Here is a 23,797-nt window from a genome sequence, read left to right as displayed (position 1 = left end):
AGGATTTTCTGTGGCTACAAATTGTTCTTTTTGGGTAATAATGTATTAAGAATAAGTATGATTAAGTATTTAATCCACAAAATTGTAGAAATAACACTCCTCAAAGCTTTTCTTTCTAATATCTAAACTTGCACTACCCCACTAGAAACACTAGGTGGCATTTAGAGTCTTTTAGTATGGCTTGTATGAAAATCAATTTGAATCTGAGATGTAGCAAAGTAGGTCAAAGTTAACTCATTGTTATTCTCATGTTATTGCCTACAGTATTAAAATGTAAGCCAGAAATCCACATCTGCATGCTCACCTCTGCAAGATATACAAACTGGGTCAAATGTGTTATTCCACTTACTGAAACTGTACAGACCCGTGCACTGAACAACATTAAAAGATGTTCTTAAACTGAGAGCGTTCCTCTGCTTTCCATTCCTGCCTTTTGGGGGCTTACAGCTACCTGACACACGGGACACGTACTCTGTCATCAGATGGATGCGCTCTGCTTGACAACCTGCATGTGTTTGTCTGTTGCCGCCAGACTGGGGGGGGTTAATCTCCAGCAAAGTGTGTGTGCGGCTGAATGTGTGAGATATGAGAGTAGCCGAGAGGGGGGGTTTCTGGATTAGAAGCTCCAAAAATATTCGGGTTGAGGTTTGTAGATGAGTCACAACACTAGAACAGCTCCACAAGTGCAGGTGTGAGAGAGTGTGTCTGAGTGTTTGGTCTGAACCTCACAGAGGGGAGCAGTGAAGTGTTCAGGTTAAATCTCTTTAATGATTCGACTTTGTCGGTGTGAAGATTTCAATCTCAGAAGAAACTTGTTATCCTGAAAATGATAAAGAAACATTCTCAGCAGAGAAGACACTGTGCAGAGTTTTCTAGGGCTCTAAAACAAACAAAGATGCTTATGTGACCTGACTATCTTTGGGTTTGTTGAGGACAATCATCAGGACAAATAAAGAGCTTCCATGTGTTTATTCCAACTATTAAAAAGATCAGCATCACATCATTTATGATCAAACACTCGAAACGTCCAGAAGTCCAGGGTATGTGGAGAAGTAACAAAAAATGTCCAGATTGAAAAAGAAGGCAAAATTAGTAATGAAATACGTGTGTGTTTGTTTTTTTTAGTTAAAGGATTCAACTAAAGGAGATTCGCCACATGTTATCACTATGAAAAGAAGAGAAACACAGAAAAACCTGGCCCTAATTAAGCACTCTGGTCTTAGCAGTACAGCAGGGCGGTACCTAAGGCAGGACACACCCCCACAGGCAGAAATCACAGCAGGCTGTAAAAACCTTTTATCTTCACCATGGCATATTCTTAAAAGATACCATCCTTAAATACGCACAAACCGGTTCAGTTTCAAAGCTTACACACATACACACAATGCATTTATTAGAATGGCACCTAAATATTTAAATGTTTGCAACCAGCTAGAACTCTCGAAAATCACACATACTGTGTATTCCACTCTTCACTAAATAACTAGTGAGCTCGTCAAGCCTGCCACACTCTGTGGTTTTACATCAACACTGAAACAGTGATTTATTTCTCATCCTCACTACAAACCAGACATTAATTAGCTATTCAAAAGGGACTAGAACAACAGTAAAGGCCACACACTCTGTGTTGTTCTACTTAGGCAAACTGCTGGTGCTAAAATGTCACATGACAGTGTGATTACACTGATGTTCATCATCTTAGTCTGTCATGTTGACATGTTAATCATTTCTATCACAGCTTTGTAGGTATTTAGTTTTCAAGTATCTAAAAATATTAATTTTGTCCTAATAAAGGCATTAATCATACTTTTTATTACTCCCGAGGCCTTTAAATCTATTACAAAATTTACAGAGATGTTATATTTCTGTAAAATTATATAGATTTAAGTTTATATAAAAATGGGCTCCATGTTGTATTTAACTTATTCACCTTACATGCTAAAGATGCCCACAGGGACCCCAGAAGGAGACACCACACCAGCCTCGTGGAGTCACAACTTTCCAGTCTTTGTCCAAGCCTGGGTAACTAGGAGGGGAACATCAGGAAGTGCATCTGTGACAATATAATAATCGAACATGTGGATTCATCTACTGCTCAACTGTTTTCAAGATATTCAAGGGAAAGAGGGAAAAAAAGCAAACATCTGATGTCCACTGTCAAGCTCGTGTGCCAGTCCATCGAGTAGATGCTGGATGTTTTCAAATAAGTGGAAACTGTGACTTCCTGGTTGCTGTGGAGAGCCACACAGGGAATCACCAAAGTCATTCAAATGTAATCCTGCAGGATCCTGAATATTTGCTGGAATATCAATGTTACAGCTGCTAAGGATCCCATGTGGTCTGTTGTGGTGGTCAAGGCTACGCTGGTAGCCCTGACCTGTGGTCGATTAAGTGCCTTTCAACCTCCACAGCCATATCATCGATGCCCCTCTGGATGTCCAGTGTCAACACATTCTCCTCATCAGACGGAGCCTCTAAAGTATCAAACTGGGAACGCAGCATGTCGGCTTTCATATAGTGACCCCTCCGGGCCACCATCCTCTGGTAAATGAATTCATAGTCACCACGAAGGAAAAGAAAAAAGACATCAGGAGAAGCCGGAGGGAAGATTTCTTGGTCTGTCTCCGAAGGGGAAGTGAGGGCTTTGGAGCCATGGAGGAGGATCCGTCTGTACTGGTGCTTCAGTGCAGAGCACACCAGGAGAGCATCAGAGCCTGAACTCCTCTCTCTGTGACAGGAAGACATGAACATATGTACAAAGTTGCTGAGGGCAGGAATGAATAACTACTGAAGTTCAGACTGAAAAAAATAAGCTTAAAGTAAACTTTAGTCTCAACAACTAAAGAGAAAAAGATTGACGCAAGGACGAGCGGATGGAGAAAAATAAGTGCATCTGAGTGTGGAAGAGTTAAGCAGAAGGACTCTTTGATGTTGCCGCTGACGTTTTTAGAAAAAGACGACACACTTTTTGCTTCTCCCTCACCTCTTTTCCTCACGTAATCTGTCTTTACTCCCCAAACTGTTTTTCCTGGCTCTCTGGTTTTCATCTCAATTTTCACGACCATCGTTGACATTTTTTCTCTCTCGACAATTTCATGCCTGCACATTCTCACCTCGCTCCTCTGCTCTTCATCTCTACCTCTAAACCCATCATCTTCTCCTTTATGTCATAAAAAATACCTGTTTTCATGAAACGTGTGTGTGTGCAGTTGGCTTACAGCAGATATTAGGGTAAATTGCCACAAAACACTGGCGGCCATCAGTTTTACCCCCTCAGTCACAAGATTTTTAGAAAACTTGACCTCTGACCTTGACTGTGAGGTCGAGGTCAAAATCCTGCCGCCTCGCCCTCCTTTTTGTAACCTTTGATGTGATGACAACACCCCCCACATCAACCTTTAAAAGGCTGATGGTTTAAAAAAAAGCCAATGTTGTGTCCTTTGAAATGATAGAACTTATGTATTTGTAGAGATTGGTTAGCGCTCACCTCTGAATGACTTCGTGTAGTTTGAGAAGCCACGGCAATCTGTCCTGCAGAGACAAAGAAAAGCAAACACTAAACACAAAAACTGATTTTTGTTGTGCACAGCTTAGTTTAAGATTGTGTATTTAACTCCTTTAAATAGTTTTCCAGCTGGTCTGTATATATATATATATATGGCTAAAAGAAAAGTCACCACATGGATTTAACTACACAAATAACTAAGAGCCTTCCGCTGGGTAATTACTGCGGTGAATAACGTGTTTCGGCTGGCAACAAATGATTTAACACAAACTAACGACATGAGCAGCTCCTCATTTGTTAAAGAAACATTTTGAAAGACATTGTGGAAAAAAAGGGTCAAATTATTGACTTGTATCAAGCAAATTGTAAAATACTTGTGGCCTTAAGAAAACCACATATCAGTGACGCTAATTGGGGAAAAAAGAGCTCTGATATTCCTGGAGGCAAAACAAAAAGGTCATGTGGTCTGAGGAGTCCAGATCTACTCTGTAATGAGTGGAAAGAAAACGGTAAAGGGTAAGAAGAGAAGAGGATGAAGTGCTGCAGTCATTAACCCCACTCCCTACCACACGAGCCTGTTATGAAGTGGGGTTGCTACAGCTGGTCAGGTCTAAGGTTCAGCAACATTATGTGCCCAAAAATGAGGTCAGCTGACTACCTGAGCCTACTTAACGATCAGGTTTTTCCATTAATTAATATTTTTATCTCTATTGGCAGGGGCATATTCCAAGATGACAATACCAGGATTCATCGGGCTCAAATTATGAAAGTGACTATGGAAGCGTCAGACATCTTTTTAACTCTGTGACTGGACACCACAGGGTCCACCTTTAAAGCCCACTGAGAATCTTTGAATTATGCTGGAAAAGACTTGAAATCTTGTCTGTTTCCTTCAAAAAGACATTTGATGACCTTCCCTGTACTCTCATTTACAAGTTAGAATACTTTGGTATCCGTCAATGAAGATGTGATTTAATGACTCCACTCCTCGCACATCATTTATTCTCAAACTGCCAACTGTTGACAATTTTTAAAATATGCCAAAGGGTTGGACGGAGCACGTCCCTGGGTAATTCTCCTCGCTGTTCAAAGCAGACCTCTGAGTGGGAGGTTATCATCTGCCACCAAACACCGCTACCGGTGAACTGCTGCCAAATGCTGGCGGGGGCTCCTCTGCCTGTAAGCCTGTATACTCAACTTTGGCAGGAAGCCAGACAATTGTTTGGAGGGCTCCCTTTATTTAAAAAGTCAGCATGGATGGGGAGGAGATGAGCCCTGAACAAACAGATAATAAATGACTGAACTGAATTTCAGGACTGACGGTTGTTATGAAAAGTTCAGCATCGCTCCCTGCTGCTTTCACTGTCTGCACGACTGAAGCTCCCTCCGGCTACTTGTGGATTTTGTGCATTTCTGTAAGTCAAACAGAGTTATTTAGTCCTGACAGAAAAGAGACTGAACGCCATAAATGATTGACATGTAAGTGAAGCAGACAGAATGCACACTCACACTCAGACACACACACACACACACACACACACACCTGGGCTGACCTGATCTGTAAGCGCTTCACCGCGAGACATCTTCTCGATGTTCTCCCGTGGGTGGAAGTCATCCCCTTCGTACAGGGGCCAACCCAGCTGATGGGTAAACACACATGGACAGAAGAGTATTAGGCACACAAGGAACCAAGAGGGAGGTGTGTGTGTGTGTGTGTGTGTGTGTGTGTGTGTGTGTGTGTGTGTGTGTGTGTGTGTGTGTGTGTGTGTGTGTGTGTGTGTGTAGGGAGGTTGTTGGTTAGAGTTGAGGCTACTTACCTTTTCAGATAGGAAGATCCCAAAGGTGCTTCTATATTTAAAATAAATAAATAAAGAGTATCAAGGACAAAACTGGTTTAGCAACATTTGAGAAATGTTGCAATAAAACAACTGTCAGCATCCTTTAATATCATAAAAATATGATATTATTATTAACTAATTTTGAAAATATTCACTTTTTTTGGACCTTCTCTTTTAGCTGTGAGAATTTTCTACTTCTTTTTTGTGCTGTTTTCACTGTCTTAAGACATTGTTTTTATGTCTTTATTTTGTGTGTTAACCACATTGAGTTTACATGTAATAAAACGTGTAATATAAATAAAATTGCCATTGTCTGTCAATATAATCTCTATTAAACAGGGTATCGTTATATACTGATGGTTATAATGGTACAGAAACAGCTCATTTACTTTTGTTTCACAAAACTTATGCATGAAATACATGAACATACTGTGTACATACTTTCCACAACCCGAGACTCCCATTATGATGTAGATCATCCTGGTTGTGGTTCTTCATGCACTATATTTAAAGCAGGCTTTTCCTGAAAAGGATTAAACAAGAAAAAGGAAATAAATATATCTGATTGTAAGATTTTAGAGCTTTAAAGTTTAAATCAATATTAATAAATTATTGTAAAAATACATCATTAGAAGTGAAAAGCACCCACTGAACATTTTACTTAAGTCAAATTAATAATGACAATCGTGAGAACTAACTGGCCATTTTATTAGGCACACGTGTTCAACTGCTTGTTTACACAAATATCTAATTAGCCAATAACACAGCAGCAACTAAGTACATCAGATGTGGTCAACCTGCCGAAGTTCAAACGGAGCATCACAAAGGGAGATGAAGGTGATTTGAATGATTTTGAATGTGGCATGCTAGTTGGTATCACGTGGGCTGGTCTGAGTTTTTCAGAAACTGCTGATCTGCTGGGATTTTCTCACACAGGCATCTCAAAGGTTTACAGAGACTGGTCTAAAAAAGAGAAAATATCTCATGAGCATCAGTTCTTTGGGATGGTACACAGTCAGAAATCTGGGTGTAAACAACATGAAATTCTTGATCTATCCTGTCTTATATCAGAGCTTTAGCTAGAGATGGAGTGGAAATGGTGTGGGGGATATTTCACTGGCACACTTTGGGCCCCTTGGTACCAACTGAGCTTCAAGTAAACACCACAGTCTACCAGAGAACTGTTGGTGACCACGTCCATCCCAATGACTGTTTTCTGGAGTCATTGGTCCATCCCTTTATAACCACAGTTTAACCATCTTCTGATGCATACTACAAAGCTCACAACAAGTCCTGCGTTGTAACAGCAGTACAGGCTGTTGCTGGTGGTGTAATGGTGTGGGGAATGGTTTTTTGGCACACTTTGGACCCCTTGAAACTGAATTGACCATCATTTAAACCCTTTATAACGACAGTGTTGCTATCATCTGATGGGTGCTTCCAGTAGGATGCCAAGCCACAAAGCTCAAATCATCTCACACTGGTTTCCTAAACATGACAATAAGTTCACAGTCGCCAGATCTGAATCCAGTAGAGCATCTTTGGGATCTGCACCTGATGCTATCATGTCAGTGTGGAGCAAAAACATCTGAGGAATGTTTCCAGCACTTTGTTGAATTCATGCCATGAAGAATTAAGGTAGTTTTGAAGGTGAAAGGTGGTCCAACGTGATACCTCATAAAGTGGCCGATGAGTGCATGCATGCATAAATGTTTTCTACAGCTGATGATAGTTTCCTTAAGGACTAATCTGCTGGGTTGTTTTTTTTTTTTTTTGTTCTGTCCAGTTAACTGGACGTTTAAACTGTAACCGATGCCGCCGTTATAATGAACGGGTGGAGCTTCCGTAGCTATAAAAAGCGATCAGTTCTTAAACGCGGAAGTCCAGCTGAAGTGCAGCCTCCTTTAGCACGTTTACAGTTGCTGTTCGTTAAAGAAAAACTAGCCTCGGTTTTACGTCACGAAAAAAAAAATCAAGCCTTCCTGAAAAGCTGAAACAAACAGTAACAAAAATGTGAGACCTGCCTGCTAAACGTGACTCCGGCGCAGGAAAGAGGCGATAACATCCCGTGAACGAACGATCTGATCATGGCCTCTGGCTGTTTTGCTAAGGGACGTGATGACGCACTAAGCACGTCGCTTACGTTAACAATTAAAGGGACCGCGGTGTTGCGTTACAACGAAATTGACTCTGACGTCATTACCGATTAAATTAATTATTTAATCTCAGTTTGAGTGTCGTTACAATGAGGAAATATCAGTAACAATGCATATATATTATATGAGTTTTATTATTTATCGCTAACGCAAACATTTAAATACATATGGAAGGTAAAGATGCCGTTTTTGCAGCATCAGCAACCTCTGAAATAATACTTGTTATAATTGGTAAATAGTTATAATCAAAGGGTATCCACAGGGCAGGGCAATCTACGCTCGCCAGGTCTCCCGTGTCATTTGGACGTAATTGCAATGAGGAGCAATGAGAAGGGTCACAAGACACTTGTGAAGTGGGGTTGAGCCAGAGGGAGAGAGAGAGAGGAGGAGGAGGAGTAGAGGGAAAACCATCCTCCGTCCTGTAGATCCATCAGTGGGCAGGCTGGAGACGGATGAAAGCTCTCCTCCCATCCTTCTCTGCTGCATCCATCCGCTCTCTTATCCATCCATCTAACCATCCACCACCCCATCCACCTATTCATCTCCAAGGGCGTCTCAAGGGGTGACAAGACCCGACTGAACGGCAATGTATACGCGGACGCGTGCGTGTGCGTGAGTCATCCGTGTGCGTGAGCCTCTGCGCGCGTCTGGTCTTGTCTGTGGAACCTCCGACATGAGGGGCTGAAACAGAACCGACAGAAGGATGAAAATGCTCCGGTTTCGCAGCCCCAGCCTCCGCTCCTTGGACCAGGAGATACTCTGTACGATCCGGTTACTGGACGACTCCGAGATCTCCTGCAGCATTCAGGTAGATTAAAGCCCTGCGCGTCTCATCTACCAGTCCATCTCGTAGTCTTTGATAATTGCGAATGTCACGTGGACGCAGTGGATCAATTTTACGCAGGCATGGAGAATTAAAACTAGGGGGCTGCAACAACCTCACGCTTATTATTATTATGATTATTATGATTATTATGATTATGATGATGATGATGATGATGATGATTATTATTATTATTATTATTATTATTATGACTCGTCGTTTAATAAGAGCTTTCTCCTTAATTTCCCTTCTGCTGTAAATTACTGGAAAGGTTGCTGCCTTGCTCAGACGATTCAGGCAGTGGAGAGAAAACAGCAAGCCCAGTAGCGATCCATGCATTTGCGTTGTGGTCACCGTGGCTAGATGTGACTGCCATAGAGTGAAGTCTCATGAACTTTGATTTATAGAAGATAAAACGATGGAGCGCCATGGGCGTGGTGGTGATGATGATAGTAGTGATAACATGGACGGAAACTGTTTGAGTTATTGATTGCAATTATGAGAGGCTGTGGCTGGCTGAGTGGGAGAGAGACGGAAACACTGATGTGCTTTACTTGTGTGGTCTCATTTCTGTTTGCCACAGAGATGATAATACATACCCTCTACCAGCAGCAGCAGCGAGTGTCTTTATCAGACAGTGAAGATAGTCACTGTAAAGCACTGAGTTCGTGATGCAGGTATTTATGCTGAGCTATCTCCATTGTGGAGAAACCGAGTCTATAACTATCACTTTCAATTGCTTTTTGCAGTTTGACCTAACATGAGCTGCTGAAAAGATCTGCAACTTACTTTCAGTTTTTTTAAATTTCTGTTAAAATAAATGTACCCACATATATACCAAGAAAAAAATAATTTTCATTACTTTAAAAATGGGCTTGTGAATAATATTAACAGGAAAAGATCAACTCTGTGCTTTAATATCTTTAATGTCACATAAAGGTGTGGCATAAGTCTTTCCAAAAGCATCCTTTGCTCTGCTATGTGTCATGTGTTTGTCAGAAGTCCTCTTATTTGAAAGAAGAAGAAGAAGACATTTTTTGCTACTCTCCTAGTGTAGTTGGTCCCACGTTTGTCCAAAAAGCAAAATATCGTTGGTTTGATTCTGAAAAGCGACACAAATCCCACCGGTGTATGTCAGAAAGGGCATGTGTTGTAAAAATAAAATAAAATAAAATCTGCCATACTGTCCAGTATGTGGTGATACTGTGTCTGATCAGTAATCTTTTTTTAATCTGAAATGAAAATTTCATCTTTAAGTGAAGACATTAGCTCAGGCAGACTGATAACCGAAGCACAAAATTAAAACCACAACAAAACTGAAATCCTGTCAAATCCAAATCAATGTGCTTTGTAAAACCCGATCCTTGGATCCAATCAATGAATCCTTTAACTATCCTCACCTGAGATCTAACGCTGGGACGTTTTAAGACTGCTTGAACAAAGGAAAGTATAGATTCCTCCAGTCTTCACAAACAAACTAAATCCTGTGAGGCTCCACAGCCCCTCCAGCCCTGAGCTGCAGCTGTTGCCAGAGAGATAAACATAAAATCCCGTCAGTCTTCCAGTTTATGATGCATTATTACACATAAAAATATATGAAATGCTGAACAGCAAATAAGTGCCAAGTCACAATATGACTGGATTCTATTGCACTGTGCTATGGTTTTTTTCACTTACATCTTCAGCACTGCACCAAATCCTCCACACAGCTGAAGCACCTTGTTGACAAGCCTGAGTTGTACGGGGCTGAGGGCGAAGTGAATGCTCAGAGCTCAGAGCGCCACCTCTTCTCGCCCTAAACCGCCTTCGGAGCGAGTTGTCCGCTGGTCTGCTGTTTAACCCGAAAGACTGAGAGCACTTGCTGCATGTCAGACTAGCTGTCTTGCTGGTTTCCTGCATGTACTCAATCAATGATTTAAAAAACATCTTCAGGTCCAGTGGAAGAGAAGGAGGAGAGCAGAGAGAGGAGAGACGAGATTGGCTCTGTTTTCTTTGTGTTTAGTGCTGATAATGCATGTACAGTTTCGTGCTTGCGTCTCTGAGAGCAGAAGAATGTGTTAAACTGTGTACATGAGTATTAAAGCTTTTACTTTTTTTTTTTCCAGGAGATGTGAAAGCGTGTGTGTGCTTTTATCCATGCGCGAGAGTATTTATGAACGATACGGAAATGGACGTTTATATTTCTAGCTGACTGCATTTTCCAGGGCTTTCTTTAATGGCTTTGTGTTCCGGTGCTGAGCTGCTCCTTCCTACATATTTCATGATGTTTCCTGTGCTCCTCATGCTACACTTCTGCTTCTCAACAACAGCGCGTCTCCTCTTACCGCTGCTAGGAGACCTCCATCTCTTACTTTATCTGCTCTTTTTTTTTCCTCTTTGCATTTCTTATTTTGTCAGCTTTTCCCAATTGTCCTGCATATGTAGGTCAGAATAAAATGACAAACATATAATGAAAATAGGAAAATTGAAAGAACTGTGTGTTTGAATAGTTCCTAAAATGTACTTCTGAGCACAAACCACGACTGAATAGAGTGTAATGTCAGACTGGGATGCCCTTGATTCCTTTAACTTTTCTCTAAGGCATCAGTTCAGTTGACTCTGGATTAAAGACACTGGTGCATTAGCTGCTCCCTTTGGGGACACAGTATTTGGCACTGCATAGATAATCCTGAAGACTTTAAAGTCTCGAAACACCCCACCCAGTATAATTACTTGTAAGGCAATATCCAGCGCAGTGCAGAAAACAAAGGGATGTTCAAGTGACTTGAACAATTCAAGTAACTTTGCAGTCGTTTTGCACTTTGCTAGGTACACCTATCCTATACCTTGTTGATGTCAGAGGAAAATGATGAGGCAGCTTTGAGCCGACAGGAAGGCAAAAGTAACTCAAATAACCATTTGTATGCAGAAGACCATTTCTGAACACACAACATCTCAAACCTTGAAGCAGGTGGGCTAAAGCTGCAGAAGACCACACTGGGTGCCGCTCCTGTCAGAATAAGAAAATTGAGGCTCACCAAAATTGGACAATAGAAGATTAGAAAAAGGTTGCATGATTGGATGAGTCTCAGATTATGCAGTGACATTTGGATGGTAGAGTCAGAATTGACCATAAACAGCATCCTGCTTTGTATCAAAGGTTCAGGTTGTTGTCGATGTATTGGTGTGGGGGATATTATCATCAATTAAGCATAATTTAAATGGTACTGCCTACCTGAGTGTTACTGCTACTTCATGATCACAGTGTAGCCACTTTCTCTGATTCTCATCATGGATGTGCAGCTGAAAAACAACTGCTGCTGCTGTTTGTTGCTGCCTGCTGCTAATTAAGACAGGTCTGAAGGCAAAAGGAGGTCCAACACACTAAAAGCAAAGTGCAACTAATAGAGTGACCGGTGAGTGTAGGTAGTAAACATGAATGATATAAAACAGGCTTAATATAAAGGACGCGATAAGGGATGATAAGTTTATTTTCTTTACAGTGAAAGTTATGAATAAATGGTCTTAAATTTAACCTCTTGCACTCTGGAGGTCTCCTTACATGTGGTGCATTTACTGTCTGCTTTAAATGTAACAAATATACGATTTCTGCTCATCACGTTTGGTGGAATTGCACTTTAGAATCTCCAAAAAGAGGCTCGATAACTAAGATAAATAAGAGGCGATACTGACTGATTTTTATAAGGCTGTTGTTTGAAGTTTTAATCAAGTAGAAGAAAAAAGTGTCAATATTTGCTAGAAGTTTTCAATCTCATTCTTCCCCGGTGATACAGATAACACTCGCATTGTATTTCTGTTGTTGGAAAGCTTGTAGGAGCCAATTAGGACTCAGTTCTATAAATAAGAACCAATTTTTATCCAGTCAAGAGAATGAAGCGCTACCAAACACTGAGGCAGTTTGAAGCTGGAGTTGCTCATGATTGTGTATGGTGCTGTTTATTACTGAAGTATGTTGGAGGTTAATTGGCAGTATAAAGAGAAAGCAAACTGACTGCTTAAGAAAGCTGGTGTCAGACTATAATTCGTCAGACACGGCTGATCAGTGTGTCATCCAGGTGCACCATCTCGTTTGTGGCTTCCTTAGTCTCTACAGAGCCCGAGGATTTTCACTTTGGCCTCGCAGTTGTGAAGCTGTTGCTGGTTACTGACTGATTTGGGAGATGGTTTTTCAGGTCGACAATAAAAATAGTCTGAACGATTAATTTATTTGAAAAAATGCGGCAACAGAATAAAGCGTTTGTTTTTCCGTCACATCTTTGTGTCCGTTAATGAAAATATCAGACTTTAACTCCAAGAGCTTGTGCTGAGCTTAAATTGATTAAATCAGATTTATGTAGGGAAAATGTGTTTGTTGCTGCTGTTATGCTGACCTTTACCTGACTATAGATCACCCTGATGCTTTTTTGTCATTGTTATTAGTTGATAAAAATATGGGGTTAGGTATGAATTCATCATTTATATTTTGGCTGCTCTCTTTAGGGGTCACCACAGCACATCATCTGCCTCCTGTTATCCCTTGCATACTCTTCTGTTAGAGCCTTTCCTCTCTAACTTTGTCTCAAAGCACTCCATCTGAGCTGTCCTTCTGCTCTGCCTCCTCATTTTTGTTTTTTGTTAGTGCTATTGTCTCCACATCATACATCACAGCAGATCTCACAACCATCTTGCGATCCTTCCCTTTCACTTGTGCTACTATCCTTCTGTCACAAATCACCCCTGTCACTTTCTACTCACTCCACCTTGCCTGCACTCTCTTCTTCACCTCTCTCTCTCCATTGCTTTGAATTGTTCTTTTATTTTAAATGTATATTTATTTGTTGCCCTGGTTTCTAAATGCTGAATGCCAGAAACTGTTTGAGAAATCATCAGTTAAATGTAAACATTAGTGGATATGGTAAGGTGACTTTTATTTTTGTTTTTGCATTTCACAAACAGCAAAGAGCAAATGATTAAAAATTAAACTGGGTTTCAACTGTGTTGACATAATCAGGGCTGGACAAAACCTGAAAGTATACCAACCTAGTAAAACAATAGGTTAATTTAAAGCTCTAGTCATTTACAAACATGTGAAAAAGAAAGTTTTCACTGGACTCTGTCCAGTGGGGAAAAAGTTCACAATTTTTATTTCCATTGGAATTAAAAAGGCTCGTAGCAGCCAGGTATACTCATGCAAGTGTAAACATCTCTATGGAGCACAATTTTTGGCAGTTTGCTGGTCTGGATCATTCAGTTTGGTGTTAAGACCATGCCATGATCGCCCCAGAAATTTCACCCCAACGTCTGACCTTACAATGCTCAGATAAATAATTAAAAAAAAACCAAGAGCTACATTTTAGAGTTCACAGGCCTCAGCATGATAAATGTCAAAGTTCATGATGCACAATTAAAAATGGACTGAAAAGGCGTGACTTTTTTAAGAGCCACAGAGCCACATTTGGAGAACATCAAACACAACAAATCAAGTATAAACACCTCATACCGAGCGCAACGGGACAACATTTTAGGCTTATTTTGTGCCACAGGACCGGGCACCTTGCAGGCTCTGAGTCGACCATGACTTTCTATGTATACCAAGTCCATTTGTTGGGCAGCTGGAGCTTGGCAGAAACTGGGTCATACAACAGGGCAATGATCCCGAGCACAGCAGCAAATCTACAACAGAAAGTCTGAAAAAGAAATGAATCAAAGTGTTGCAATGGCCCGGTCAAAGTGCAGACATCAAGCTGATTGAGTGGTGGGATGTTAAGAAAGCTGTGCATGAATGAAAGCCCACAAAGCTCAATGAACTGCAGCAAAGTTGTAATGAAAAGTGGGCCAAAAATCCTCCACAACAACGCGAGAGACTGATAAAGACACTGAGACACACCGTTGCTGCCAAAGGTGTTTCTGCAGGCTGTTGAATCAGGGGAAACACTTCGTTTTTTGTGTATGACTGTTATATGATTACGAGGAACACAGGACACATAACATCACTGTCATTTTTTCAATTTTCTTCACTGTAGTGCACAAATTTGTTAAAAAGGCTCATTTACAGCCTAAAACAAATCGTGTACTGTGTGGCATTCAAAGAAACCTGAAATCTAACTGTTGGGAGAACCTGCAACAGCAAATATGAAGTTGGAAAGACAAATTAAAGGGGACAAAAGCTTTTTAAAACCATGTTTAGAATAGAATAGAATTCAACTTTATTGTCATTGTCATGTCACAAGTACAAGGCTACGAAATGCATTTTGCATCCATCCAGAAAGTTCTTTAGCCATAATATAAATATATAGATATATTACAGAAATGGGTCTGTTATAAGTATGAGGGTACAAAATATGGGTCTATTATGGGTATGTTACAATGTACGCGGTATGAAGGTATGTTATGAATATGCTATAACTATAAGTATGTACAGGCTATGAACAGGATATAAATATGAAAACTATACAGAAATATGAAATATAAAACGATACAGTTTTGCCTCGTAGTCTTTAAACCTTTCAACTTTTTGTTTGTTTTTTCATCAGATTTGATCCAGTTTTAATGACCAGATTGATAATAAGTTCCCAGATAAGTGGCCATTTAGGAGACATTTTAAGATTGCTGCTGAGTGAGGAGACTTGCTTCTGAGAAAGACTTTTTATAATACATATAAATCTGACTCAGCAATATTGAGAGGTATATACGACGAGCACTTCTGTTCTAGTTATAGTAATATGGATTGGGATGCGGTTGTGTGTGTATCAGGAAGAACGACTGGATTTCTCTCTCTTAGCCTATGGTTTATGACTGGGAAAATATTGTCATACAGGACAGTGACAGCCTCCAGAAGAGTGTAATCATGTTTAGGAGAACATATTGACAGCAGTGTATAAGGCAGGCAGAGAGCGAGTGGGGATATGTGGCATGTGCCTGCAGCCTACATCCTGGAGGTTGGAGGTGAATGAGTCCAACCTGCTGCTCTCATGTTCAGTGGCAATGTTAAGTCCAACCAGCCGAAGGGGAGACGTCAAGATCAATACACGGTGGCGTCCTCTGATTTCCTTTCACTCGTTTTCCTCCCATCCTCTCTTCTGTCCTTCTCCTCTTTCTCTCTATCATCTCCCCCGGCATCTTAACTTTCCGCTCCTCCAACTCCCGCTCCCTCTTTCACCCCACTTATCCTCTGCTCCATTTTCAGCTTCGCATTTACCGCTCCGACCACCTTTTCTCACTTTCTATTTTTGCCTGCCTCTCATCAATATCTTCTTTCTGTCTCCTCGCCCCCCCCATCTCCTCCACTCTCTTCTTTCTCTCTGTCCCTCTCCTCTGTGACAGATCATGTATAATTAAGGGAGATCACTGTGCTTCATGAGGCCAACATCAGTCAGCTGTCAGCGCTACACCATGCGGGTGTGTGCAAACGTGGATGTGTGTGTGCATTTGGAGGGACCATGAAAGATTTAAAAGTTGCCACCGAGCCAAAGTTCTGCAATTATGGACATTAATTTGCTACAGATAAGAGAAAGACTGATATGGCAGTGCAAAAGCATGATTACAGGGAACTTTTTGAAGTTTGTAATAAATGCGTTGTTTCTATTATAGTATAGGTCATCAATACGTCCCCAACACAGTCTATTTAAAGGAGCATATCAGCTATGGCATTGTTTTTCACTGTGTTTCCATTCCAGCTGGTCAAGGAGAGGTGTCTGTAGACATCTGTCTGTATGTGTTCAAATAAAGCTGAGGCAGTGCTCTTGTTTTGGCTAATAGGCATTCTTTGAAGAAGCTTATAAATAGCATCAGTTTTCTATTCTTATCCTTCCTGCCGGTGCCTCTTTGATGCTTTCCCGAAGATGAGTGAAGAGAAATAATCTTTTTTTTCTTTTTGCAGCTGAAAGACAGCAGTAAGAGATGAGACAGCAGGGGATAGAGAGGGAGGGACACATCAAAAGAACGGGGTGGATAGGAAACAAAAATGAGATGATAAACAAGAAAAAATATAGGATGACATGGTTGGGTGGAAACACGAGCCGTGAAAATGGCATCGAAAAATCAACAGGGTGTTGGAAGGAACGGGAAAGGAAATGAGCTGTGGAAAAAAAAAGATTAAGAAGATTAAAACATGAAACAGACTTGAAATGAGACTGGCAGAGCGAGCGGATTTTGGAAAAGGAAGACGGGGCAGAGAAAAGAACGAAGGGTAAACCGGAACACGCGGCGGTATATAAACAGAAAAGAATTCACAAAAGGTGGAAAAATTGGGATTTTAAAATGGAAAAAGAGACAAAAAATAAGTAGGAGTGGAAAAAGTAGGTCACACAAAGCAGGCTGATGTTCAGTGTCGTGGTCTCGTTGGCTGTCACCACACTGGGAGTGAAAACCACTGCAAACACACTTAAACATTTTAATGCAACAGTTGTTTTTATTACCACACATGAACTCCAGACAATATTGGTCATTAGACTTTCTCACAGCAGGACATGGTCCCCTTCAGACGTGCTCTCACTACTGGAAATACTCTGTGGTTTCAATGGTGGTTAATGAATAATGTGTGCTGGAGGCAAGACACATGACATGACTTGCACTCCTCTCACGTGAGCTCAATCGCCCGTGAGTTTGTGCAAAAGAGATAGCAGGTTAATGACCATTCACGGTCAGACGTTTGCACTCCTACATACAGATCCAGTGGTGAATGTGTAGAGGAGTTAGAATTTTGACACAGAGACAAAATTTCCAATATCTAATCCGAGACATCATTTTGTGGTTCTTCCTATATAGTGGTGTGAAAAAGATACAGTGCTGTGACCGTTTTGATGATGCTCTGCAGTCCCAAAGCCTTTAAATGGCTGTGTAACTGTTTCCAGACTGATAGATGTGCATAACTTTGTTTCTCATCTGTTTTGAGTTTTTGAGTAGTAGATTGTGGCATAATGTGTTGCTATTTGAGATCTTTTAGCCTACTTCTCTTTTGAAGATGGTTTCTACTGGCTGTAGTTAATAGATGACCGTAGCTCAACAGGCAGAGCAGGTCATTCACTAATTTGAAGTGGTTGCTCCAGTCTGCATCCCTAAGTATCCTTGGGCAAGATACCGAATTCCAAGTTGTTCTCTGATGCATATGTTGGTGTATGAATGTGTGTTAAAGTTAGACAGAAAGCTCTTAGGTGTAGAAAACAAAGTGCTGGTGTGAATGTGTGAATGAAGCATGATGTTTAAAGCACTTTGAGTGCTCCAGTAGAGCAAAGAAAAAAACAACAACCCCTAAATGCTACATAATAACCTGTCCATGTAACTCTTATTTCAGTCATCAGGCCTGGGTGTGGCTCATGAAATTGAGCTCCGGTTTCCAAAAAATTTGATTAATCACGGTTAATTTGGGATTTAATGATAGGGAGTAATTACTTTGTAACACAGAGAGTTATCTTTCTTTTTCTTCATCTTTTTAAAAACGTATCTATGTATAGGAGATATGCAATACAAAAAGCATGCATAAGGAAAAGGACAGTGTTCTTATCTTCTGCTGCGATCACATCTGGTTTATTGAAGCTCTGTCTTAATAGATTCCCCCCTCACTTTTAAAAACATCTGGCAGATGTGGTTAAAGATGCTGACCATACTCTCAAACTGAGAGTTAGGATTTAGATTGATGGTTGCTCCTGTCTCCGTTTCTGTTGTCAATATTGTCCTTTTAAAGCAAGTTCACAGAAAGAACTTTCAAGCAGCTACATTCAATTTATTCGATTGCATGAAGATAATCATGTTATTATTAATGCTTCTTTCAGTGAGGCTGTGTACATAAACCCAACAACCGACATTTGTGCTTGTGTTTTCATGGTTTGTTGGTAACAGAATGAGCCCAGATGCACTTCCCTTTGCTTTCTGCCACATTTCTCTGAATATGCAAAGGCTGACAGAAGCAGACGACAGACTTCTGCATTTCCGAAACATCTTAAAAAGCATCGTTTCAACTGTTTCTGAATTTAGAAAAGGACTATAAATAGAAAAAAGAAAAACAGAGACATAGAGAACAAAACAGTCTGTGTGTTTTTTGTGACGGCATCAATGGCCTCATCGTGTGAATGTGCAAACATGGTGTATCAGCTCTTTTCCCTGGAGGAAATGCACACCCTTACGTATTGTACCATAAACAGAGGAGGATACGTATGATGGACTAATTTGTGCTTCAAACATGCAAATGAGCAAACAGTCAGTTTACAATAACTCACAGGTTTTCACACGCGGCTCCTCTTTTCTGTTCTCGTGGATTTCTCGATCGTTTGGCACAAATGTAAACATTCTGCGGTGCAGAGATAAGACAGCTGCTTCGGTGCTTCCTTTGTATTCATACCAGCAGTGTTGCATCTCCAGTCATGCCATTATCGTCACACCTCTTTTCTCCCGCAATCTGATGACAATCCATTACACAAGGAGCTGCTCTTGCTCCATATAGTGATCTTTTTTTTATTCTTATCACAAAGCGTAACAGACCGCGCCCCCAGCCGTGAGCTCGAGGTGTGCATCTAACATGTTTAAGATCACGTAGGGTAATTTGTGCATGCTTTTGAGCTCATGTACAATGTGTTCATGGGAATCTCTGGAGCACGGCACTGTAGGTGATCATAGGGTAATTATGTTTCCCTCCTGTCACACTGAGGCAAGGTCACAGTCATCATGAGCACTGCTCCAAATTGTACAAGTGTAAATATATTTAAAAATAATGATTTTGAGAGGAGGCACATTAACATTATATCGCAGGAAAACGGCATCTGTGTTCAGGCCCGTCCAATAACGTCGCTGCACCACCTCAGCTGAATTCTGCTTATACACTTTGTCTACAAGATGTGCTAATTCATGCAGTTTTGTAATGAAAAACTTAAACACCCTTGTCACTGCAGTGTGAGCTCAGTTTAATTATTTAGTTCACAGTAGTTTAATGCTTCTTTTGCAATCATAGTAACCAGCATGAACCAGGGGAAGCGCTCCTCATGTGTCTTTGAAAAGTGTTCTACAGAGGTTTGGCAGTCAGGGAAAAACATAATATTGTAATCATCACATCAAAACTATATAGATTTTTGCAAGTCCCTCATTTTTTAGTTTTCCATGTATACTTGTGACCCTGTGTGGATTACAAAAACAATCCAAAATAGATCAAAACCTGTGAGCCCAAAATTACTGTGACATCCATGATGAGCATCTGTAAACGTCTGACTATGAGTGCACAATGAGCTTAAAAGAAAAGCTGGTCTGTAGCTCCAGGCAAGAGTCCATCACTGTTGTGGGTCACTGGTTGAAGAGGTGAAATCAGCACCCTCTCTAATGCAGCGTTTGAGATCAATACTGAAGCTGTGTGAGTTTCATTCTGACACACGGCATGCTGCCTTTTCTCTTTACACTGCATCTTTCTGTGCCGCCTTTCAGTAAAAAAAAGCAAAACAAAGACAGCATAGGTCTCCTAATCAGAGATTTATGGGTAAATGGTGTGATGATAGGAGGCTAGAGAGATAATGATGCTGAGGTCAGACCAAAGATTTCTCTACTTATAAAGTGGATGTTGCATAACCCAGCTCCAGACAGGAAGTGTTTGATCCTCTGCTGCTTTCTTCCAATTATAGAAACTGCATTTCCCCAGTGGATAACTTATGCATTTTCACGCTGTCTATGGAGCTTACTTCAAAAATCTGTTTTAGACTCTGCCGACTATCTCCGTCTATCTTCTGGCGGTCTACAATCAAAATGGTCAAAGTAGCCATGAAGAATAAAAAATTGAATAGATCTCTGCAAATCAAATTAGTCATTTGGTGGAAAGGTAATGATGTATGGAGTACCATGAAATAGTCTTTGAGTGTTAACATTGTGTATTCAATTAAAAAAAGCAACAAATCAATGCTGAACATGCCATATATTCAGTTCAGTCACACAGTGGGGAAGGGACGAAAAAGGCAAAGTGTCGTGTTGCAAAATAACGAGGAGAGTTTAAACTCTGTTTTTATCTCCTAGTTGCGTGTGTTCCTTTCCCCACATCCCATGTCCCACACATTGATTTGTCTCTGCAGTATCCTCATCAAGCCTCTGGATTGATCCATTCATTAGCTTGGGGGGGGGGGGGGGGTGGGGGGGGGGGGGGTTGGGTGGTAAACACAAACTGGCTTTAGAAATATTGGCACTGTGAATAATAGGACACATGCACAAAAGCCTACTCGCACACATCCTAATTGGCAAATTAGGAGGAATTGGTCCACTTGTGACTTAAATTTCAATTTCCCTGAAGAGCAGCAGCAATGACAACAAAGAGAGAAAAGCCACAAATTAATGTATCATTTGTTTGAATGGCAGTTACTTGGCTTTTAAACTGGTTGGCGTGGAGGTAAAGAGGGCAAACCATTATTTTTCAATCCCCCACCACCCACCCAGAGGATGCAGATAGGAGTGAGAGTAGATTTCTTCACAGGGGCATCACAGGAATTTAACACTGATCTTCACACAGTGTTTCAACTCAGCCAATTAGGTATGCCGTGTCATGAAGCAATTGCGTCTCAGTTGATAAGGAGGAGTCATAATTGAGCTGGCATGCATGTTAATTAAACAACAAGCGCTGTTTAACTAGGCCAATGTACCCAGGGTCCTAGTGCAGAACTGGTAGTGGTCACAAAGTCATGATCAGAACAAATAAGATATCTGTGATGAACTTCAGCTACACTACATACTGTACAGTCAGAGTATCATCAGGGGTGGGGGAGTACCTTAATCACTATTGTCAGTACATACTGGTAATGTGACTTGCCACACATGCTTACCTCAAAAACTGACATGATGACGCTCCTTAAAGGAAGTTGGTCTCAGGTTTTTTTTTCTGGCACGTTGTACTTGAAACCCCCCACAAAGTTCACAAAATGTTCAAAAAGTTGTTTAAACGCTGCTTAAAGAGTCAGTCCCTGGACTGCTAGAGATCCTCATCACATGCTGCTATGACAATGCAAAGAACCTTATCCAGCGTAATTACACAGAGAGGAAGTGAGGTATAGACTTCTAAAAGTCAAGTCAATAAAAAGCTGGACTAAACTTGCATTACTGAAGCCCTGATTAAGGGGTAGAGCAGGCTATTTCTCCTGAGGAGAATCAGAATCTCGTCCGCCCCCATGTCTGAAATCCAATTTGTTCTGTGCATCTGTGAAAATGGCATCTCCCCGTCCTTACCTTTTATAGTAATTTTAACAATTTAGGGACAGATGGCGATAAAATCTAAACGTGTAAGTCAGGCTGCAGCTGTGGCCACACAGAGGCTTAAAAGTGAGACAATTACTGGAGTGAAAGACCTCCAATGACTGTTTCTGGTGATTTCTCAAGGACAGAGTCCACCAAGGCTGTTGGTGAGTCGCGTTTACACAGGAAGCAACTATCAGCACATCCCTTAACACATCCCAGCCTGATTCTTCTCGGCTTCACTACAGCACCAGACACTTTAACACCCACTCGCACAATGTACACTTTCAGATTTTCAGTTTAAAAATTTCACGATTGTTTATTTTATTTTAATTCACTTAATGTACATAATTCAGTTACTTACTGCATATAATGTGGTCTGTTGGTGAGTTACGTCCTAACAGGAAGCAACTCATCAGTAATAGTCAATGATGTTCAATCGATGACAGGCAAACTGACAGCTGGCAACACAAAGTGGGTGATCCTGAGTTAACATTTTCTCAACTTTGAGGTGAGGAAATGCAGGTGAATGATGCCATTAATTGGCATATGACAGGTTGACAGGTACATTAGAAGGTTCCCTAGGCAACCTGAACCTGGAATATTGCAGAATGATGCGTGATGACATCAGCAACGTGATGGCCAGAGACAACAATTAATATACGACAATAAAAATGCAGATGATTGCGATATGACAGGGTGGTAAACACATCAGAAGGTTACCTAGAAAATTTGCATCACTTTGCCACTGATGGCTGATCAGACGTTCCAGGCTCTGGTTGTCATCCTGCCCTCTCATTGGTAGTTTCTTCAAGTACTTTGAGGATGAGTAAAGTTTGAGTCTGGACCCACGCATTTTATGCCGCCATTGCTTATTTCGCCTCTTGTCACAAAAAGGCGAGGATGGATGAGTGTCATTAACTTTCTTTAGTTGTTGGTCTCCACATTGCTGCTACTTGTTCCTTGTGTAGACACTTAAAAATGTTCATGCTGACTAGGCAAAATCATTCAAACATTCGAAAACTACAGTACTCAAATACTCAAATTAAAATAGAAGATTTGGGGGAAAACCCTGAAAACTACGTGTTTCCACACAACTTTTCAATTGGGCATTAATCCATGTGTTCCAAGTTCATTTCCCAAAATGTAATTAGCTTTGTAAATGAATAATAGACAGACACAATAAAACATCTGTGTCTTAATGGTTTTTTTTGTTTTGTTTTGTTTATTTGGCCAGAATTTGGACTGGACTGGCTGTAAGGAGGTTAACCATGGTAGTGGATGGACACACACACTTGAGCACACATGTCAACGTGCACTTTGCTTGTGCTAAACTGACTTCGCTCCACACTGAGGTTCTATTTGCAGAGTGTGTATGCATCTCTGTCTTTGAGCGGGGCTGAGAGAAGAGCACTTTGCCATCATTAGGTGAGATCATGTAGAGACAGGATGACTGGGTTAATCTTTAATGCCCAGCCTTTGGATATATAAAATATGTATTCAGGCCTTGTTGGACATGACATAGACTCTTTACATCTCTCTTCCTCTCTGCTTCACCAGTCAGTCTCTCTTTTTTATTCACTCGTTCTTTTAGCTCTATGTTAGCTGCTCTCAGCCTCTCAGTATGTTTGGCCCTGTTTCACTCTGTCTGGTTTGTTTCTCTTTATTCTCGCTTGGCGTCAGTCCAACACTCTTTGCTCCACGAGCGTCTGCCCGAGAACTAGACGGAGAAAAGGTGTCGTTTGATGATCTGGCTGGAATCAGCTCACAGCGTGGCTGTTTTTATTCCGTTTCGTCTATTTTTCTCCTCCCTCCATGGATCTCTCTCTGTTTTCTCTTCAGATTTAACATCTTAGTAACACTGTTGTCAGGGATCAGCCAAAAAAATCCTAAAGAGATGTAGACAGACACACATCAAAATGCATGGATGCTGATGGAGAAGTGCAGCTTAAAGAGACAGAGAGTGATTTTTTTCTAGGTTATTTACATACAACCCACAGGTGAACATGGACACACTGAGAATCGCAGCTTGGACACATTTGACTAATGTTACTGGTGATATACTGGTAAACCTGGACCAGCCAGTAGGGACATGCAGCAAACAGGATTACTGACAGCCAATTGATGTTGTGGTGATATAACACAGGCCACAGGGGAAATCCACCTAAGACTGCTGTTGAAGATTTTTAATACAGTTTTGGCATCTTGTATTCAACCAAACACCCCTGCAAAGTCCTCCACGTCACATATTATATAAAAAATGGTTTAATTAAACTGGACAGGTTTCACCAAGGAAAAGGTGAACATA

At 40.9% G+C, this 23,797-nt stretch overlaps 2 protein-coding genes across 12 annotated transcripts in view; one reads left to right on the top strand and one right to left on the bottom strand.

The window, feature by feature from the left end:
• Positions 1-954: 954 nt before the first annotated feature.
• Positions 955-7,471, bottom strand: LOC309718414 (putative gluconokinase). 8 transcript variants are annotated; one of them, XM_082553621.1, is made up of 7 exons: positions 7,368-7,470; positions 6,125-6,306; positions 5,785-5,866; positions 5,323-5,353; positions 5,059-5,145; positions 3,488-3,531; positions 955-2,728 (listed from the first exon to the last, which is right to left on the bottom strand). In XM_082553621.1, exons 3-7 carry the CDS (start codon positions 5,820-5,822, stop codon positions 2,359-2,361), a joined length of 570 nt encoding a protein of 189 aa, XP_082409747.1. In that variant the 5' UTR covers positions 5,823-5,866; positions 6,125-6,306; positions 7,368-7,470; the 3' UTR covers positions 955-2,358. The 8 variants fall into 8 exon arrangements, with proteins under 8 accessions (XP_082409747.1, XP_082409748.1, XP_082409746.1 ...); XM_082553622.1 differs by having other exon boundaries at positions 6,141-6,306; XM_082553620.1 differs by having other exon boundaries at positions 6,145-6,306.
• A 50-nt stretch (positions 7,472-7,521) lies between these two features.
• frmd3 (FERM domain containing 3) overlaps positions 7,522-23,797 on the top strand; it is a 64,220-nt gene continuing 47,944 nt past the window's right edge. For all 4 annotated transcript variants that reach the window (XM_082553613.1, XM_082553611.1, XM_082553612.1 and 1 more), the window contains exon 1: positions 7,522-8,307. In XM_082553613.1, the coding sequence (XP_082409739.1) occupies positions 8,203-8,307 (105 nt within the window). In that variant the 5' untranslated portion in view covers positions 7,522-8,202. The remainder of the gene's footprint in view (positions 8,308-23,797) is intronic.

This window comes from Aulonocara stuartgranti (assembly GCF_965226115.1).
Source record: "Aulonocara stuartgranti genome assembly, chromosome: 12".
NCBI classification, from domain to species: domain Eukaryota; kingdom Metazoa; phylum Chordata; class Actinopteri; order Cichliformes; family Cichlidae; genus Aulonocara; species Aulonocara stuartgranti.
The sequence above is the reverse complement of the archived record's forward strand: the minus strand, read 5'-3'. Positions and strand labels throughout refer to the sequence as shown.